Source organism: Erinaceus europaeus, chromosome 4 (assembly GCF_950295315.1).
Source record: "Erinaceus europaeus chromosome 4, mEriEur2.1, whole genome shotgun sequence".
NCBI classification, from domain to species: Eukaryota; Metazoa; Chordata; class Mammalia; order Eulipotyphla; family Erinaceidae; genus Erinaceus; species Erinaceus europaeus.
In genome coordinates, this window is record NC_080165.1 from 27048400 (window position 1) to 27065505 (window position 17106).

The following is a 17106-nucleotide window of genomic DNA, read 5'->3' on the forward strand; positions in this document are numbered from 1 at the left end:
TGCACTTAACCAGGTACACCACCACCTGCCCCTTGTCCCCAGGCTAACATCTTCATCACAGACCTTGGTTGAGCCAGCAGTAGCAGCAGTTCATGCTTTGGGGTTAACACCTGATCCTTTACACATTGCTGGCTGGACTTTGTATCCCAACCTACCTGTGCACAGGGCAAACCTCCTCAGAGCCTTGGTCACAGCTCCACTGCCCCCACCCCCTCTTCTGCTGCCTGCAGTCCTGGTGGCTCCCCCACACACCTCACTCTCCACGATGCCCTGTAGTACACACTGGAACCCTACTGGAGTTTTAACCCCAGCTCCACTCTCGCCTATCTTGTGAGTTTCTCTTGGCTATTCCCAATGCCAGGAAGTTTTCCTAATAAACTGGATTTGTTCAACCAGTAAATAGCCACTGAGTCCAAACGAGAGAGTTGGTGCCCACTCCCAGGGAACCAAGCAGTAAACAGATAAATAAAATTTATCTGTTGAGGCAGAAACACAGTGTTAGATAGGAAAGTGTAAAGATAATCATCCTGGAAGAGATGCACCCTCATGCCAAGTGCCGTGAGATAAGCATGTGTCTGAAGTTAAGTCATCAAGCAATCCAAAGCCACAGGGCATCTTAACCAGAGGTGTCAGATGTGCTCTAGCTTACGTTCTACACAGATAAGCCAGATTTCTGGGTGTCACGTGGAAGAGCGATTGGCAGGGGCACGAACAGAACAGCATTCGTCCAGGGCTGTTGACAAATCACAGTGCAGAGATTATGTGCTTGGGACAAACTTCAGGACATGGTAGGTAGGACTTGCTGATGGGCTAGGCATGGAGAAGCACTGTTTAGGGAAAGAAGGGAGTGAAGGAAGATCCTAGCTTCTGCTTAAACGTCTCTGCAGGTAGCGCACCACCAATTAAGATGGAGGCCTCCCCCAGGGGAAGGTTTCCTGAGATGGGAGGAGGGGGACAGTCAGTCAGCAGGCACAGTGGCTCTGGGAACAGAGTATCAGATGAAGCGACGTGTGTGGGTGCCATCAACATGCCATTGCCCCCTTCTCTGAACCCCTTGCAGCTTACTCATAAACGGCCATGTGCTGTCATCTAACTTTCCACCTCAGAACTCATGTTGGCTCACCCTTGAATACAAGTTCTTAACTTTTAAAGTAACCTTCTACATTATATGAAGTTCACTTTCTATCTGTTCTCATAGAGGATATCAGGAGGCCTGTGAAAAACTGTTTCCCTATCTCACTGCTAAGGGAACAACCCCAGGGAGATGAGTCTATCACTCAGACAGAGGCTTCTGGCACTCAGATGTCCACTCCACAGGTAGGACTAAGGGTTCAGGTGTGTTAGGGTTAGGGTGTTGCTCACTGAGTTAACTTCAGACAAATGCTTGTCTCAAGGCACTCGTCATGAAGACGGCATCTCTTCCAGGATTAATATTTTTACACTTTCCTATATAACACTGTGTTTCTGCTTCAACACTTAGGGCACCCTGAGACTGCTGTTTGAAGCATATGCCTCTAAGATCTTGCTTAGGGTACTGATGTGTCAAGTGCAAGGAGATGCTACTTTTAAAAACGGGATAGAAGGGGATAGGTGGTGGTGCTCCTAGTAGAGCACACATGTTACAATGTGCAAGGACCCAAGTTCAAGCCCCTGGCCCCCACTTGCAGGGGGAAGCTGATGCAGGTATCTTTCTCTCTCCTTATATCCCCCTCCCACCATGGGTTTCTCTCTGTCTTTATCTACTAAATACACAAAATAAATGATAGACAGTCCAAAATAACTATGAATTCTGGTGTAACAGAATCTTTAGTTTCCCAACAAAGCCTGTAGTAAATTAATAATAGAGCACCACTCCCCAAATAGGTCCTGGGATAAAAGTATTTTCAATATAATTTTTTCGTAATATGGCAACTGATTATTTTGCTATTTGAGTTTTTTTCTGGATCAAAATGTAAGCACTCCTCTTCACTGAGTTGCACACAGACACACGGGTAAGAGCTGTGACATTATTAATCACTATATTCAGTTATGATTGATAGGCTTTTCTACAGAGAGGAAAAAGTGCCTCAGATACAATCTGTCCCAACAGCTCTGCGATATGCTAATATTTTCTTCAGATGAATGGGGAGATGTGTTCAAATACCTACTACAATAGGCAATTAATACCAGGATCATCAAAGTAGAGCTGATAAAAGTGGGATTAGAAGAATACTGTGAATTAAGCAAAAGCTTGTAGGTCTGAGTAAATGGTCTCGCCCGGAGTTGAAAGCAGTCTTTCTGGAGTTGAAAGCAGTCTTTCTGCACGCCATATGTTTGTGCAGGTCAGCATGGTGGGATGGTGTGAAGGTATGTTTAGGAAATGGTTGTGGTCCTAACAACTGTTTCTTTATTCCTCAAGTAGTGACCTTCTTAATATCTTTTTTAAAGAAAATTCACTTACTTTAGAAAATGCATCTACCTGTCTTTTTTACCTCTTCATGAGAATACGACAGACCAACCAAGCAGCTTAATGCCTCTAATTATTCACAAATTGCTTCTCAAATTACTATGGCTACATCTATACCACTCCAAGGCACCAGGATAATCCCATAAAAACTTGTGTCAGATCACTTAGTGTCCAACAGACACACTAGTCACGGCCGACTGGGTAGACCAGATGTTCTGACATAAGGGTGCCTGAGTTTAAAAGGGTGTCCTTGATTGGGGTGGAGACATGATACAGGAAAGAACAGCCTGAAGCTTTGGATGTGTTTACAGTTGACTTTCTGTATGCCTTTAATTGCATTAGATATTCTTGAGAATTCTAGCCTTGGGTTAAGAAAGGCCTTTTGTACCCCATCTGCTGGGACCCAAGTCAGAGAATCCTAGGATTCTCCTGTAAATACAATGGGACTAGACCTCTAACCACCATCTCTCCACCATCACTGGCCCATCAGGAATGTCATCATAAGCCCTTTCAAGGGCCTCTCCAGGACATTGCCCTCACTATAAAGTAGCAACGGTAAGGACTGCCCCACTCTCCGAAGGAAATCTGGGTCAGCTTACTCTGCCACCCAAGGAAGACTGGTCTTGAAATGAGTGCAGCCTAGAATGTTCCCAGCTGTGGCCCTGGAGTGTGAGCTCAAACTGACAAGAACTCGGAGATTACACAGGATCCTGTGATAAATACAAATGTGCATGGGCCCTGGGTCAGATTGATGTGTTAATAAACAGTTAATTGTATTTATATATTCTCTTCAAGTTTGGGAGCTACTCTCTGCTCTAATCCAGCTTTCTAGTTCTATTTTCAACTCTGACTACATCTTCCCAGACAATATTTTTAGCCCACCTCCACGTTAAATTTCTTATTTTTTAAATTTTTTATTATCTTATTTATTGGATAGAGATAGTCAGAAATCAAGAGGGAATGGTGATAGAGGGAGAGAGACAGAGAAACACAACACCGCTTCACCACTTGCAAAGCTTTCTCCCTGCAGATGAGGACATGAGGCTTGAACCTGGGTGTTGTGGTGCTGCAGGTGTCTCTCTTGCTCTCTGTCTCTCTCCCTCTCCCTCTGTCTCTCCCTCCTTTGTATCTTACCCTTTATCAAAAAGAAAGAAAGAGGGAGGGGGGAAAAGCCACTGAAAATGGTGACGCCAGGCAGGCAGTAATCCCTAGCAATAGTCCCAATGGCAATAAATAAATAACTAGCGTTCTTTCACTCCCAAACCATATGGATCAGCAAGCACAGACAGCATGTGGCTGGAGAGTCTTCATGAAAGGATTCCCAGGTGTTCTTCTCACTCTCTGGCTCTGGTGTGGGAATGAGTCTTCACTGGGAACTTGCAGCTGCAAACAGTTGAGTGTTTGATCTCTTGTGTCTAACTGGGGGTGGGCACAAGGGATGAGATTTGTGTGTGTCCCTGCCTGGACTTAAAAGGAAACTTTAGTAATAACTACAATGATGACAGCGTGGCTCTCTAAGCCTCATTCATGGCTGCTTTCAAGCTGCACCTCTACACACCAATGTGGGTGTCATCATCCCCACTGACAGGTGAAAAAACCCGAAGACAAAGACTTAGCTAAGGCCCCAGCCTGCACCACCACTCCACTCACTGCTGGCAAACAGCAGCGCCCCCAGATGGAAACTCAGTTCATCTGGGCTCTGACCTCAGCCATGTCCCACCCCACCTGCCTGCCTGAGGTCAGGGTTCTGACCAGGTAGAACTGGGGCACAGTTCATTTTAGCCAAGTAATGGCCAGTAAAACCCTGACAATCCTGGGATTTATTTATGTATTTATTTAGCCTTTTATTGCCACCCAGGTTGTCACTGGACTTGGTGCCTGCAAGATGAATTCACCACTCCTGGTGACCATCTTTCTTCCTTCCTTCTTTCCTTCCTTCCTTCCTTCCTTCCTTCCTTCCTTCCTTCCTTCCTTCCTTCCTTTATTTCTTTTGTTGATAGAGAAATTGAGAGGGAAGGAGGAAAGTAATAGGAAAAGAGAAAGAGATATCTTCAGTACTGCTTCATTGCTTGTGAAGTTTCCCCTTCAAGTGGGGGCAGGGTCTTGAACCTGGGTCCTTGTGCATGGCAACATGTGAGCTCTATGGGACAAACCACAACCTAGTCTCCTGGGATTCAATATTCTATCAACCACTGGCTTGGTAACATTTTTTTTTTTGCCTTCAGCGTTATTGCTGGGGCTCAGTGTTGGCACTACAAATCCACTGCTCCTGGTGGCCATTTATTATTATTATTATTATTATTATTATTATTATTATTATTATTATTATTTAATAGGACAGAGAGAAATTGAGAGGGGAGGGGGAGATAGAGAGTGAGAGAGAAAAACAGACATGAGCAGAGCTGCTTCGCCGCTTATAAAGCAGAATCCCTGTGGGTGGAGAGTGGGGGACCTGAACCCAGATTCTTGTACTCAGAACTATGTGTACCTAACCAACTGCACCACTGCCCAGCCCCACTCAACCTTATACTGTCACCTTTATGAATACAGTGCTAAAGATCAAACCCATAGTCTCACACAGGTTTTTGACACCCCTGCGTTACCTCCCCAGCCTCCCTACAAATTGCCCCCACCCCCCAGCCCAGAGTAAAGCACTGCTTCACTATCCACACAGTTCCCTGTATTATTCTCTCGTGGTGCCAGGGTCAAACCAAGAGCCTCTGACACATAGGCAGGCACTCACTCTACCAGTGAGCCACCATCCTATACCATTTTTAGCTTTTTTCTTCCTTTTTTCTTTATTTTCCCTTTTGTTACCCATGTTTTTTTTTAATTATTGTTGTAGTCATTATTGTTGTTGTTACTGATGTTGTCGCTGTTACATAGGACAGAGAGAAATGGAGAGAGGAGGGGAAGACAGAGAGGGGAAGAGAAAGATAGACACCTGCAGACCTGCTTCACTGCTTGGGAAGTGACTCCCCTGCAGGTGGGGAGCTGGGATCCTTACACTGTTCCTTGTGCTTAGTGCCACATGTGCTTAACCTGCTGTGCTACCACCTGACTCCCCCATTTTTAGCTTTTCTCTCTCCCCTGAAAGCTACACTGGTTTAAACTCACTCAACCTGTGAGAGGACTTCTGGATTTAAAAAAAAAAAAAAAAGAATTGAATGAGAGGATGGAGAGAGATGAAGTTCTCATTAATTTTCTTATCTTTCAGTAATGAACAACTCCCAACTATGTCTGAACCCCCCCCCCCCCCCGCTAACTGTAATGTCGCACTGGTGATCAACACCTTGTGTACGCGGGTGTCATGATGATCACTAGCATTCGACTCTCCTCAGAGTATTTCATAATTAACACAGTTGATGGAGAGACAAACACAAGATGTGTATTGCATTTCTGACAGAATAACCAACAGACCACAATAGAAAAAGCAATTATACCAGGATTCCTAGTAATACAAAGTGTAGTAAAACTGAAATTTTAAGAGCACATAATGCTAAAAAAATGATCACGTTAAGATGGATCATCTTCTGGTATTAATGACATCAGCCTGGGAAATATAGACATTTTGTATTTTTCCCTTCCATGTTTAAACGTATGAAAATCACAGCTGAGTTCAAAAAGGAAAGAAAAATTGTCACATTTCAAACCAACATATTGAATCAAGTAAATTAAACCATGATTCTCAGACAGCTCGTGTGACTGACAGGCTCAAATGCATTTTAAAAAGGGGTCTGATTCCAACCCCAGAAAGACAAGAACGTCTCCTCCCTCCCCTATCTGTGTGGGTGATACACAACCACAACCAGCAAATAGGGACAAAGCTCTCTACTCCTGTTCTAGACACACGCTGTAGCTTTTGTTCCTAAATTGCTCCACACTTGAAATATGGATATGGATATGGATCTGAGTCCTACTAGTGATTTTCATGGGGCTGCTCTTGATTGGCATTTACTGCTAAAAAGCAAATCGTTTTTCTTTCTCAAGGAAACCCTGCTTGAGTCTTAAACAAAGACAGGAAGGGCAGCCCTACTAGAAATGATCTAAAGTTAATACAGAAGTAATTAATATGCCAGGACTTCTGTTGGTGTCATTCATCAAAAGAGATGCCACCCAAAGCGGTGGGAGTTGTCTGAATGAGGCTCGTAAGATGTATTTAGTCAGACTGACATGAGAAGGCAGATGACAAGACACACTCATTTGGCACATCTACTTCTGCGAGCAATTACTTTTGATGGGCACGGGTCGGGGGGTGGGGAGGGTGTTTTTTTTAAAAGATGTGTTACCTTTCCTCCTACTTGGGTTTCAAGTTCTTTTACTGTCCGGCAGCAATTCTTTTCATTCTCAGTCTCACTTGCCCTGAAGAAGAAAAATTAAGACCTTTTTGTTTAAATGGTCCCACCTAGTAAATGCTTATGGAGGACATGCAGACATCAAAATCTTTTAAAATGCAAGGTATTTCTTATGCACCACCATCTGCCAGAAGTGAGCTTGGCCCAGTTAGCTGGCTTCTCTATGTCTCTGTTTCCTCCTCTGTTGAAGTGAAATATAACAGGGTGAAAGTGGTTTGCTGGAAGAGGACATGCCTTACATGTGCAAGGCCCTGGGTTCAATCCCCAGTAACAAAAAGAAACAAAAAAAAGACAAAACAAATAAAACACCATAGATGTCTAAGTCTGGGGATACGGCAGACACTGGACACTGTTTCCAGTCTTGAAAAGGCTCAAAGCCAGCGCAGTAACAGAGAGGGAACAGGCAGGCAAACAAGTACAGTAAATGGAGACAGTAGCAGAGGCAGTGGGAAATGAAATGTGAGCTGATATTAAATGCAAACTGGATGAAGATGGGCTGCCTTTTTTAGATAGGTGATAGCAGTACCATCTGAATAAGGACTTCCAAGGTGAGAAACCAGGAGCCATCTACCCAGAGGAGAAGCTCTTTAGGCAGAGTTGAAGCAAATACACAGTGGCAGAAAGTCCAGGGACAGAACCAGCTTTGTTGCTGCTGGAAGCCAGTAGCCCAGAGTCTGTGGCCAGAGATGGAAGAATGCAGTGAGTTCAGAGATGAAGGCAGACTCAGCCACTGTACACAGACATGAGAAGGAATTTGGACTTCGGGCACTTTTATTTTTATTTAAGAGAGAGCAAGTAGTGCCAGGGATTGAAACCCAGGGCTGCAAGCATTCAAGGCATAACTCTACCATTGAGTCACTTCCCCATCCATCTCATGGGAAAGTATTTTAAGCAGAAGTAAATTTACCCAGGAGGAAACTAAGGCTCAGAGAGGTAAAGCACCACACCCATGCTCATGATGCATGGGTGTGGTGCTCATGAGACTTTGTGAGGAATTCAGTTGTAAGACTTTAGGTCAAATGTACTGTCTTAATATGGCCATAATTATGTATGAAATAGATGTGAACTGTTATTTGTTTCCAACTGAAACACTGTTTAAGTAGCACATATGTTTAAGATTTAAAGAGTATAACTCAGACAAACACCCATGTTCCCACCGTCAAGATGAGGAAATGGAAAGACCCTGGTGTTGGGAGCTCTGGCAGGTGATTCCTGTCCATCTCAGCCTCCCTTCCCAACCTGGTCAAGGCTTCCTCAACCCAACCCTGATCCCCCCTCTTCCTCCCTTAAGCTGTATCTTGCACTCCAAACTCCATTTCCTTGTCTGCTTCAAGAGGATCCAGACACCACTCTGGCCTCACCTTAAGAGCACTGGTTCTCTTTAGATGAGTATTTATTGGAATGACATGCTTTTTTAGTTCTTTTCACTCTCAACTTTTCTATAAATGTGTGTTTAGGTTTTTCTCTCAGTGGGTTTCACTGTTTACTATCAAGTCAGACATTCCTGGTCTTTTAAGTGGAACATAAATTAGAATTACTGATATTTTATTTAGGATTTGTTTTTCCTGCCTAGTCTGCTTCTTACTATCTTCTTTTGAGTTGACCCCATATTCATCATTCCATTTTTCTCTCTTTTGAGCTCTTATAAATTTGGGAGTTTCCCATTCCATTTTTGGTCTTGTAATAGTTGTCAAACACTCATGAAAGTTAAAAACTAATAAAAATAAATAAATAAATAAACTCTTGCCTTCTTACTGGACAATGTAAAAATTCTAGAACATTTCATTTTAACCCCTCCTCTCAACTTATATACTATTACTAGTATCATATATTTTAATTCCATCCTTTTTTTTTCTTTTTTTTTTTTCACCTCCAGGGTTATCTCTGGGACTCAGGTGCCTGCACTACGAATCCACTGCTCCTGGAGGCTATTTTTTTCCCCTTTTGTTGCCCTTGTTGTTAATCGTTGTTGTTATTGCTGTTGTTGTTGTTGGGCAGGACAGAGAGAAATCAAGCTGGAGGAGATGAGGGGGAGAGAGAGACAGACACCTGCAGACCTGCTTCACCGTTTGTGAAGTGACACCCCTGCAGCTGGGGAGCCAGGGGGCCGAACCGGGATCCTTACACTAGTCTTTGTGCTTCACACCATGTGCGCTTAACCCACTGCGCCACCGCCCAGCACTCCCATCCTATTTTTTAAATTCCAAAAGCTGTTACTATTTCCCACGATCACTACTGCTTCCTTAACTCTGCACATCTGGAGACTTCGCCACGGACCCACTGCCATCTCTGCTCCCCATTCCACCTCTCAGCCTTACACACCTGCCATTTGGGTCTCAGGCACATTCCCTACAGTTTCTTTTACTGGATCTGCTGTGGACAAATTCCACTTTTATTTTAGAATGTCTTCATATCAAAATTAAAAATATTCAGACATTTTTGCTAGTTGTCTGAATTCTAGGATGGCAGCATTTTTCTTTCAACACATCATAGTTATTAATCTCCTCTCCAGATTTCCATTCCTACTATGTAAACGTCACTCTTGCCTAACTTCTTGACCTCTGACTACTTTAAGTTCTCTTTGTTCACATGTGGAGGGAAGGTTATAGCCTCACCTCCAGTTTTAATCTTGCTTGATATTTGGCTTCTGGAGTCAGCAACAAGTAAATATTTTAAAAAATCCTTCCGTGAGTCTGGGAAATCCACTGCCATTGCTTCTACAGCTATTATCCCTGGCATATCTCTCATTACCCCCCTTTCTAGAGCTCCAGGCATTTAAGTCCATCTTCTGCTGCTGCTGCAGTATGACTCCATTATTTTCTGACCAATCTTCCAGTGTACTTACTTGTTCAAATTTTTTTATTAGATTCACTATATTTTTTTTCTTTCAACTCAAATAGAGAATGAGAAGAGTAGTCCAGGAGATAGCACAGTGGATAAGGCATTGGATTCTCAAGCGTGAGGTCTTGAGTTCAATCCCCGGCAGCAGAGTACCAGAGTGATGTACCAGAGTGATGTCTGGTTCTTTTTCTCTCTCCTCCTCCTATCTTTCTCATTAATTAATAAATAAAATATTTTTTAAAAAATCTAAAAGAGAGAGAGAGGAGAAAGAAAGACAGGAGAAATACCACAGCAATGTCCCACCACTCATGAAGCTTCCCTTAAATGTGGTGCTCTCCTGTGGGGGCTGGGGGGAGGGGACTCAAGCCCAAGTCCACACACATAGTTAAGTGTGAATTCCACCAGGTCAGCTCTCCTGGTTCCTAAATTCATTGTTTCAATTTGACATTTCAGTTGATTTTAGCAGAAGTCCTTATTGCTCATGGATACATACTACCAGTAAAAGATGTCTCTGGATGGGAGAAATAGCATAATGGTTATGTGAACAAACTCTCATGCCTGAGACTCTGAGGTCCCAAGTTCAATCTCCCAGAGCTGAGCAGTGCTCTGATAATAGTAGTAGTAGTAATAATAATAAATAGAAGAAGGCTCTTCTTACTACAGTGCAATGTCTCCAACAGGACAAAAATTCAGTTTCATGAGGAATGAGCAATCTTTCAAATTTAGTTTAAATGTCTAAATCTTATGTTTAATGGAGTAACATATAACCCTTTTCATCTCTAATTATAGGACTGAGAGTAAACTATCTTGAATGGGGAAAAAAGCACAACCAATGACAACAACAAAATCTTTTCTGCTTTGTTTTCCCAGTCTTCATATTTTTCAATAGTGAACATTCAAATTATGTTACTGTCCACTCAACAACTTCATCCCACAAGTGAAGCTGACTTTAGGTCAAGAGCATGAATATGTAGCCTATACAATAACTAGTCATTCTTCTGAATGAGCCTGGAAATTATCTTACTTCACTGATCACCACACATTAACTAAATGGAACTAGAAAAGCTCCAGGGCCCAGGAGGAAGAATATTTTATCATGATTGTTAAAACTGCTACACTGATGGCTTCTCAAAGTATAATTTAAAAACAAACAAAAAACCTTAAATAAAATTTATAATATGTAAATTTACAGTTGAACAGTGTTTAAAAAAACATGCACATTTTTGTACATCAGATTTCTAGATTTTTCATCTTAGAAAAACACAACTGTATCCCCTATGCTCCTTTCCCCCTTCCATGATAAACTTTCTTAGCCCCTACGTTGCATTCATGACTACTAAGGGAGTCAACTGTGAGAGTGATTACATCAAAATTTACTAGTGTTTAGAACCAAATTTAATTCTTACAGTTGTAATTTTGTAATTCCTGAGAGAAAAGAAAAAGTTTAGTCTTTTAGAGCCAGGCACTTGAGTGAATAACTTTTACTAAAACTTTACTTTTTAAATCTTCCACTAGAATCACTTTCATAATTTTAACAGTCTTGTTTGCAGATAAAGAAAGTCAGGCCCTTGGGGTCGGGCGGTAGCACAGTGGGTTAAGCACAGGTGGTGCAAAGCGCAAGGACCAGCATAAGGATCCGGGTTCAAGCCCCCAGCTCCCACCTGCAGGGGAGTCGCTTCACAAGTGGTGAAGCAGGTCTGCAGGTATGTATCTCCCCCTCTCTCTCTTCCCCTCCTCTCTCCATTTCTCTCTGTCCTATCCAACAATGACAATAATAAAACAAGGGCAACAAAAGGTAATAAATAAAAATTTTTTTTTTAATTTCAACATGTTAAATAAAAAAAGGAAGTCAGGCCCAAGCTTATGCTAAAACTATGAAATGCTAATGGATCTCATGCAAAGATTTTTCTCTTCTTTTTCCTTTTTCTTTCTTTTTATTTATTTTGACTATAGTACCTCTCACCTCTGGCTATTAGTTGTGCCAATTTTAAATCTGGAAAGTCTTGCATACAGGTCTTGTACACTACTACTGCTCAAGGTCTTTCATTTAAATACTTCCTATCTAGTCATAAAAAATAATCACTTTTCAGTGAATAAAAGACACTAAAGTATACAATATTAACAAATATAATATGAAAAAAATATTGATATTTTACTGTGAAGTTAAAATTACTTATTTCCAAATTTGAGATACATTGCATATAAGAGAAGATAACTCAGTTTTAATGCATTGCATTTCCATTAATACAGTATCACTTCTCTTATTCTGAAATATATCCCACATATGTTAAGATAGCTTCTAAACAAAGTTTTAACTGAGGTTTAATTCCATAAGAGACAGTATGAACAAGTTCTCTCAACACATCCTACACACACACACACACACACACATACACACACACACACACGTATATCTGTATACATAGATATATAGATTTACATATTACTATGATTTCTAGTGAACTAACATGTCATTTCAAATTCTGCATTTCCATATGAGCAAACAAACACTTACCTTTTAAAAACATGTATATTTAAGTCAATTCCTCCAAACCTGTTCAGGAAGTCAGAGTATGAAACAGTACCAGAGCTGGTGAGGGGGATCTACATTGAAATAAGAATGATAACCTGTTACAGATAAAACCAAAATGAACAGCACAGGAGACGTTAAAGTCACAGCTATTGGGATTAGGGGCAACTCTCCAGTAGAGCACATGCTTTACCACGCATGAGTTGCTGGGGTTAGCCCTAGCACAAGGGACCTCCAGCAATGGTACCCAGAGAACTCCATGGATGGTGAAGTGGTGCTTCGGGGTGTCTCGTTTCCCTCTCACTCACACCCTCTCTCCTCTCTATTTCTAAAAAAAAATTAAGAAGGGGAGCCGGGCAGTGGTGCAGCAGGTTAAGCGCACATGGCGTGAAGTGCAAGGACCAGCGTAAGGATTCCGGTTCAAGCCCCCGGCCCCCCACCTGCAGGGGGTTAGCTTCACAAGTGGTGAAGCAGGTCTGCAGGTATCTATCTTTCTCTCCCCCTCTCTGGGTTTCTCTCTGTCCTGCCCAATAACAACAACAACAGCAATAACAACAACGATAAACAACAAGGGCAACAAAAGGGGGGAAAAATAAAGAAAGGAAAATTGGGCCTGGGCTACTGTTTAGTGGTATTGTGTATGCATGAGACTCTGAGTTCACTCCTCAGCCACACCTAAACTAAGTCCCTGTTTTCAAGATAACAGTATTGGGACTGTGTGGGATGGACGTCCCCACTAGCAAACACAACCATTTGATCCAGATGCTGCAGTTGACATGCATTGTCAGTAAACCAAGGGCAGAAGCGTGAAAGTCAGGATGCCAATCTGGCTCAGCTTAATTGAGAATCTGCAATTAGGAGTCAATGAGTTACCTACCAAATTATCTAAAATTGAGATCAATCTGAAACAATAAATTAGTGGAGATATAACCTATAAATCTTTCTTTTTTTTTTTTTTGAGAGAGAGACAGAGAGAAATCTAGAGGGGGAAGGGAGATAGAAAGGAAGATAGAAGGAGAAACACCTTCACCATTCATGAAGCATTCCACCTGCAGGTGGGCACCCAGGGCTTGAACCTAGGTCCTTGTGCATGGTAACATGTGCACTCAGCCAGGTGTGCTATTGCCCAGCCCAAGATATAAATATATTCAAATGGAAATACATTTCTAAGACTCTGAAGCCCACAGCACAATTTCTGCTGAGCAGTGAGTTTTCTATATATTCGTGTATATAAATATGTACATTTATGTACAAATACATAAATATTTATATATTTATATAAATCTATATAACAAATAAATGTATATGTTTATATAAATTAATATATTTTATATATTTATAAACATATAAATATTATGTACAAATACATAAATATTCATGTACATAAATATGTACAAATACATATATGTGTATATACATATGTTTTACTTTCAGTAAGAGACAGAGACCACAGTTCTGTCCTGCTACACTTGATTCACAATGTAGAATCTAGATAAAGGTATTTTGTTACTATTTATAATATATGAGTACAACTATTACTTTTCAATTATAACACATATTCTGAAGGATTGAAATTACATTTAAATAGTCTTTGATTTTAATGGAAATAATTATCCTCAAAAAAACATCAAAATTAATATAAAGTAGTATAATCAATACAAGTATACTATACATCTTCATGGAAATACACAAAATACAAATTCCCATGTAGTTGAATGGCTCCCAAGTCTACAAAAGTTTGGTGACTTGGCCCTTAATGTCCAGCCTCAAATACTAGTATGGTTATCTCAGTCTTCCCCAGAGGACAAATTTCTCTTCATATGGAAGACATGTGGAGCTAGGAAATGGGACCAGGTGGAGTGTGGCTCACAGTGTCAATCTTTTCCTGGAAAGGACATAAATGAAAAGAAAAGGAATTCTATTTCAGATAGGGTATTTATTAGTAGATATAATTTGGGGTAGACACTTCAAAGTTTCCCTAATTTTATAGAAAAGGATGAATGGCAAAGTGAAGGACTGCAAGTCCTCCTGGTTCTGGCAGTGAGGAGTGTTAAGAAGGAAGGAACAGATTTGCAGAGCTCAGACTTTATAAATGGATGCCAGCTCTGCTCTCGGTGCTTCACTTGAGTTAACTCACCCAGCCTAAAAGCCACCTTTGGAGGGTGCTGGAAGCCTCCACATTTCACAGAATGAAGAGATGGATGCCTAGCACATCACAAGAGTAAGTACCAGAAGCCTCTGTGATGTCCGACCTCAGGTCCATCACATCACACTAACAACTCTGTCTGTAAGGAAAAGGGAAATCCACCAACCTATTTACACTTTTGCCCCATTTCAGATTGTCATCACAGTCAAATGGGATGTCTAACATAGCAAGTATTTTTTGCAGTGTCCAGTCACCAAAGCTGAGTCCCTGACAACCACAGAGTCTAACTGAAAAAAGGAGAACCTAGAATAAGGAGTCATTTTTTTCAGCACTTTTGACTCTGGAAAAAAAAAAAAAAAAAGAATCGTGAGTATTTATAAATGCTAATAAGAAGCATGAATAGCTGAGAGCAAACTCTTAGTGTGGGACTGGAATTTAAATCAACACCCATCATGAACTTCAAAGACTTCCTTTTCACCAAGCTTGTACAACCACTGGGACTAGAGCCGCATTTTGTTTTCCTCCTCCTCTGGACCACATTTATCAATTCAACTTCTTTTGAAAAACACTATGTTAATATTCAGAGTGGGAGATCACATCTTTAAGAAAAATTCACATCACTGTTAGTAGAAGCTAAGACCCTTGGCAGGTTATAGGGAAGGCCTCTTCATCACTTTGGGTCTGGTCAATAATCAACATGTCTGACAGCCAAGTTTTCCTGACATGGTTTATTAAATCAAGTTGAAGCTGAAGTACATTCAGACTATCACTGGAACATTCTTTTTCTGATTTAAAGGGAGAGATTCCCATGAGTAGTTAACCATTTTCAGACACTTCTGGTTCAGCTTACAGTAGTAATTGAAAAGGAAAGGAGGTACCACCACATGGACTAGGGATTAGGAAGTCTAAAAATGTCACACACACATGCTGCGGTCAGGAAGAGAAGCCCTACCCCTTTGGCCCCAGTACATTTCAGCTCCTGAAATGAACCCTGTTTCAGTCCCCTTGACTAACATATTGCTCTTATGAGCTCTGGGTCCTAAAAATATATGCAATTTTTACTCCACATAAACCACCAGGACTTTTTTTTTTTTTTAAGTCTTTGAACTTCCACAATTCTCAGTGACTGCTTTCAAAAAACAGATGTAGCTTTTTAAAAAGGGATATTCACTTCACATTCTCTGTACTCTGCTTCTTCCTGCATAGCTGATTAGGTTGGGAAGGTTGTCAAAAATTTAAATTAACATTAGATCATGAGTATAGCGAGATATTAACAGGAAATAATATTTTAACTCTCCTTTTGGTATAAATAAAAGTGATTCATTTGAGCCTGGGAAGAAAATGGTGTAATGTTTGCAAGGACAAATGGTCTTTAAAAACAAAAGAATAACAAGGAGACCAAAACCATTCAATAGGATAAATCAAGAGTAGGGCACCAAAGTAAAAACCCTGTGGTGAGAGGGAGGGTGGACATTTGGCTTCCCGGGGTGGCGGGGGGAGGGTGGCAGGGGTGGGTGGGTGTGATAGGACACAGTCTTTTGGTGGTGGGAATGGTGTTTATGTACACTCCTATTAAAGTGTAGTCATATAAATCACTAATTAATATGAGAGGGGAAAAATTGATTGTATGTCTTGAACTTTTTAAAACACAGACTAAGTCTTTTTAATACATAGGCTGAGTCTTTGATATGTGGACTCTCTCAAAAGTCTAGACCAGGTAGAACAGAAGCAACCGGTGGCACAGCTATATACAAGATGCTGGGTATCATACAGCAAACCCTAACAAGGGGACTTTTCAAAGTTAACCCAATTACCAAATAATGGACACAGGGTCATTATGGGATGCAGAAGGTGAAAGGTCTGGCTTCTGTAATTGCTTCCCTGCTGAACATGGGCATCAATCCATACTCCCAGCCTGTCTCTCTCTTTCACTAGTGGGGCTGGCATCTGGGGACATGGGGCTCTAGGACACATGGTGGGGTTCTCTGCCCTGGAAAGTCCGGTGGGCATTATGGTAGTATCTGGAACCTGGTGGCTGAAAAAGAGTTAAGATACAAAGCAGGGCAAATTGTTTACTAATCATGAACCTAAAGAAAAGAATATTGCAGATGAAGATTTGGGGTCTCCATTTTGGAAAAAGCTAGTAGGTCTATTTTAGTTATATTCCAAGGGGCCCATGACCCAACTATGTTTTGCCTGCACCTGACACTTAATATGCAGGTGACATAAGCTATTGTCATGTCATGCCATGTTCAGCAGGGAAGCAATACAGAAGCCAGATCTTCCACCTTCTGCACCCCATAATGACTCTGGGTCCATGCTCCCAGAGGGTTAACAACTAGGAAAGCTATCAGGGAAGGAAATGGGATATGGAGTTCCAGTGGCGGGAATTGTATGGAATTGTACCCCTCTTATCCTATGATCTTGTTAGTGTTTCCATTTTATAAATAAAAACTTTAAAAAAATTATGTCTTCACTGGGTATATATCCTAAGGAACCAAACACATCCATCCAAAAAGATTTGTGTATACCTATGTTCATAGAAACACACAACCTGGAAGCAACCCAGGACTCCAACAACAGATGAGTGGCTGAGCAAGTTGTGGTATATATAAACAATGGAATGCTACTCACCTATTAAAAATGGTGATTTCACCATTTTCAGCTTTATTTGGATGAAGCTTGAAGAAGTCATGTTAAGTTAGATAAGTCAGAAAGAGAAGGATGAATATGGGATGATCTCACTCACAGGCAGAAGTTGAAAAACAAGATCGGAAGAGAAAACACT

The 17106-nt window shown here is 41.2% G+C and overlaps 1 protein-coding gene across 1 annotated transcript in view; it reads right to left on the reverse strand.

The window, feature by feature from the left end:
• The window catches only part of EFCAB6 (EF-hand calcium binding domain 6), a 259282-nt gene that overhangs the window by 219132 nt on the left and 23044 nt on the right, over nucleotides 1–17106 (reverse strand). Inside the window, exons 6-7 of the mRNA XM_060189120.1 lie at nucleotides 12158–12246; nucleotides 6736–6808 (exon numbers count right to left, since the gene is read on the reverse strand). Coding sequence (XP_060045103.1) covers nucleotides 6736–6808; nucleotides 12158–12246 — 162 coding nt within the window. The remainder of the gene's footprint in view (nucleotides 1–6735; nucleotides 6809–12157; nucleotides 12247–17106) is intronic.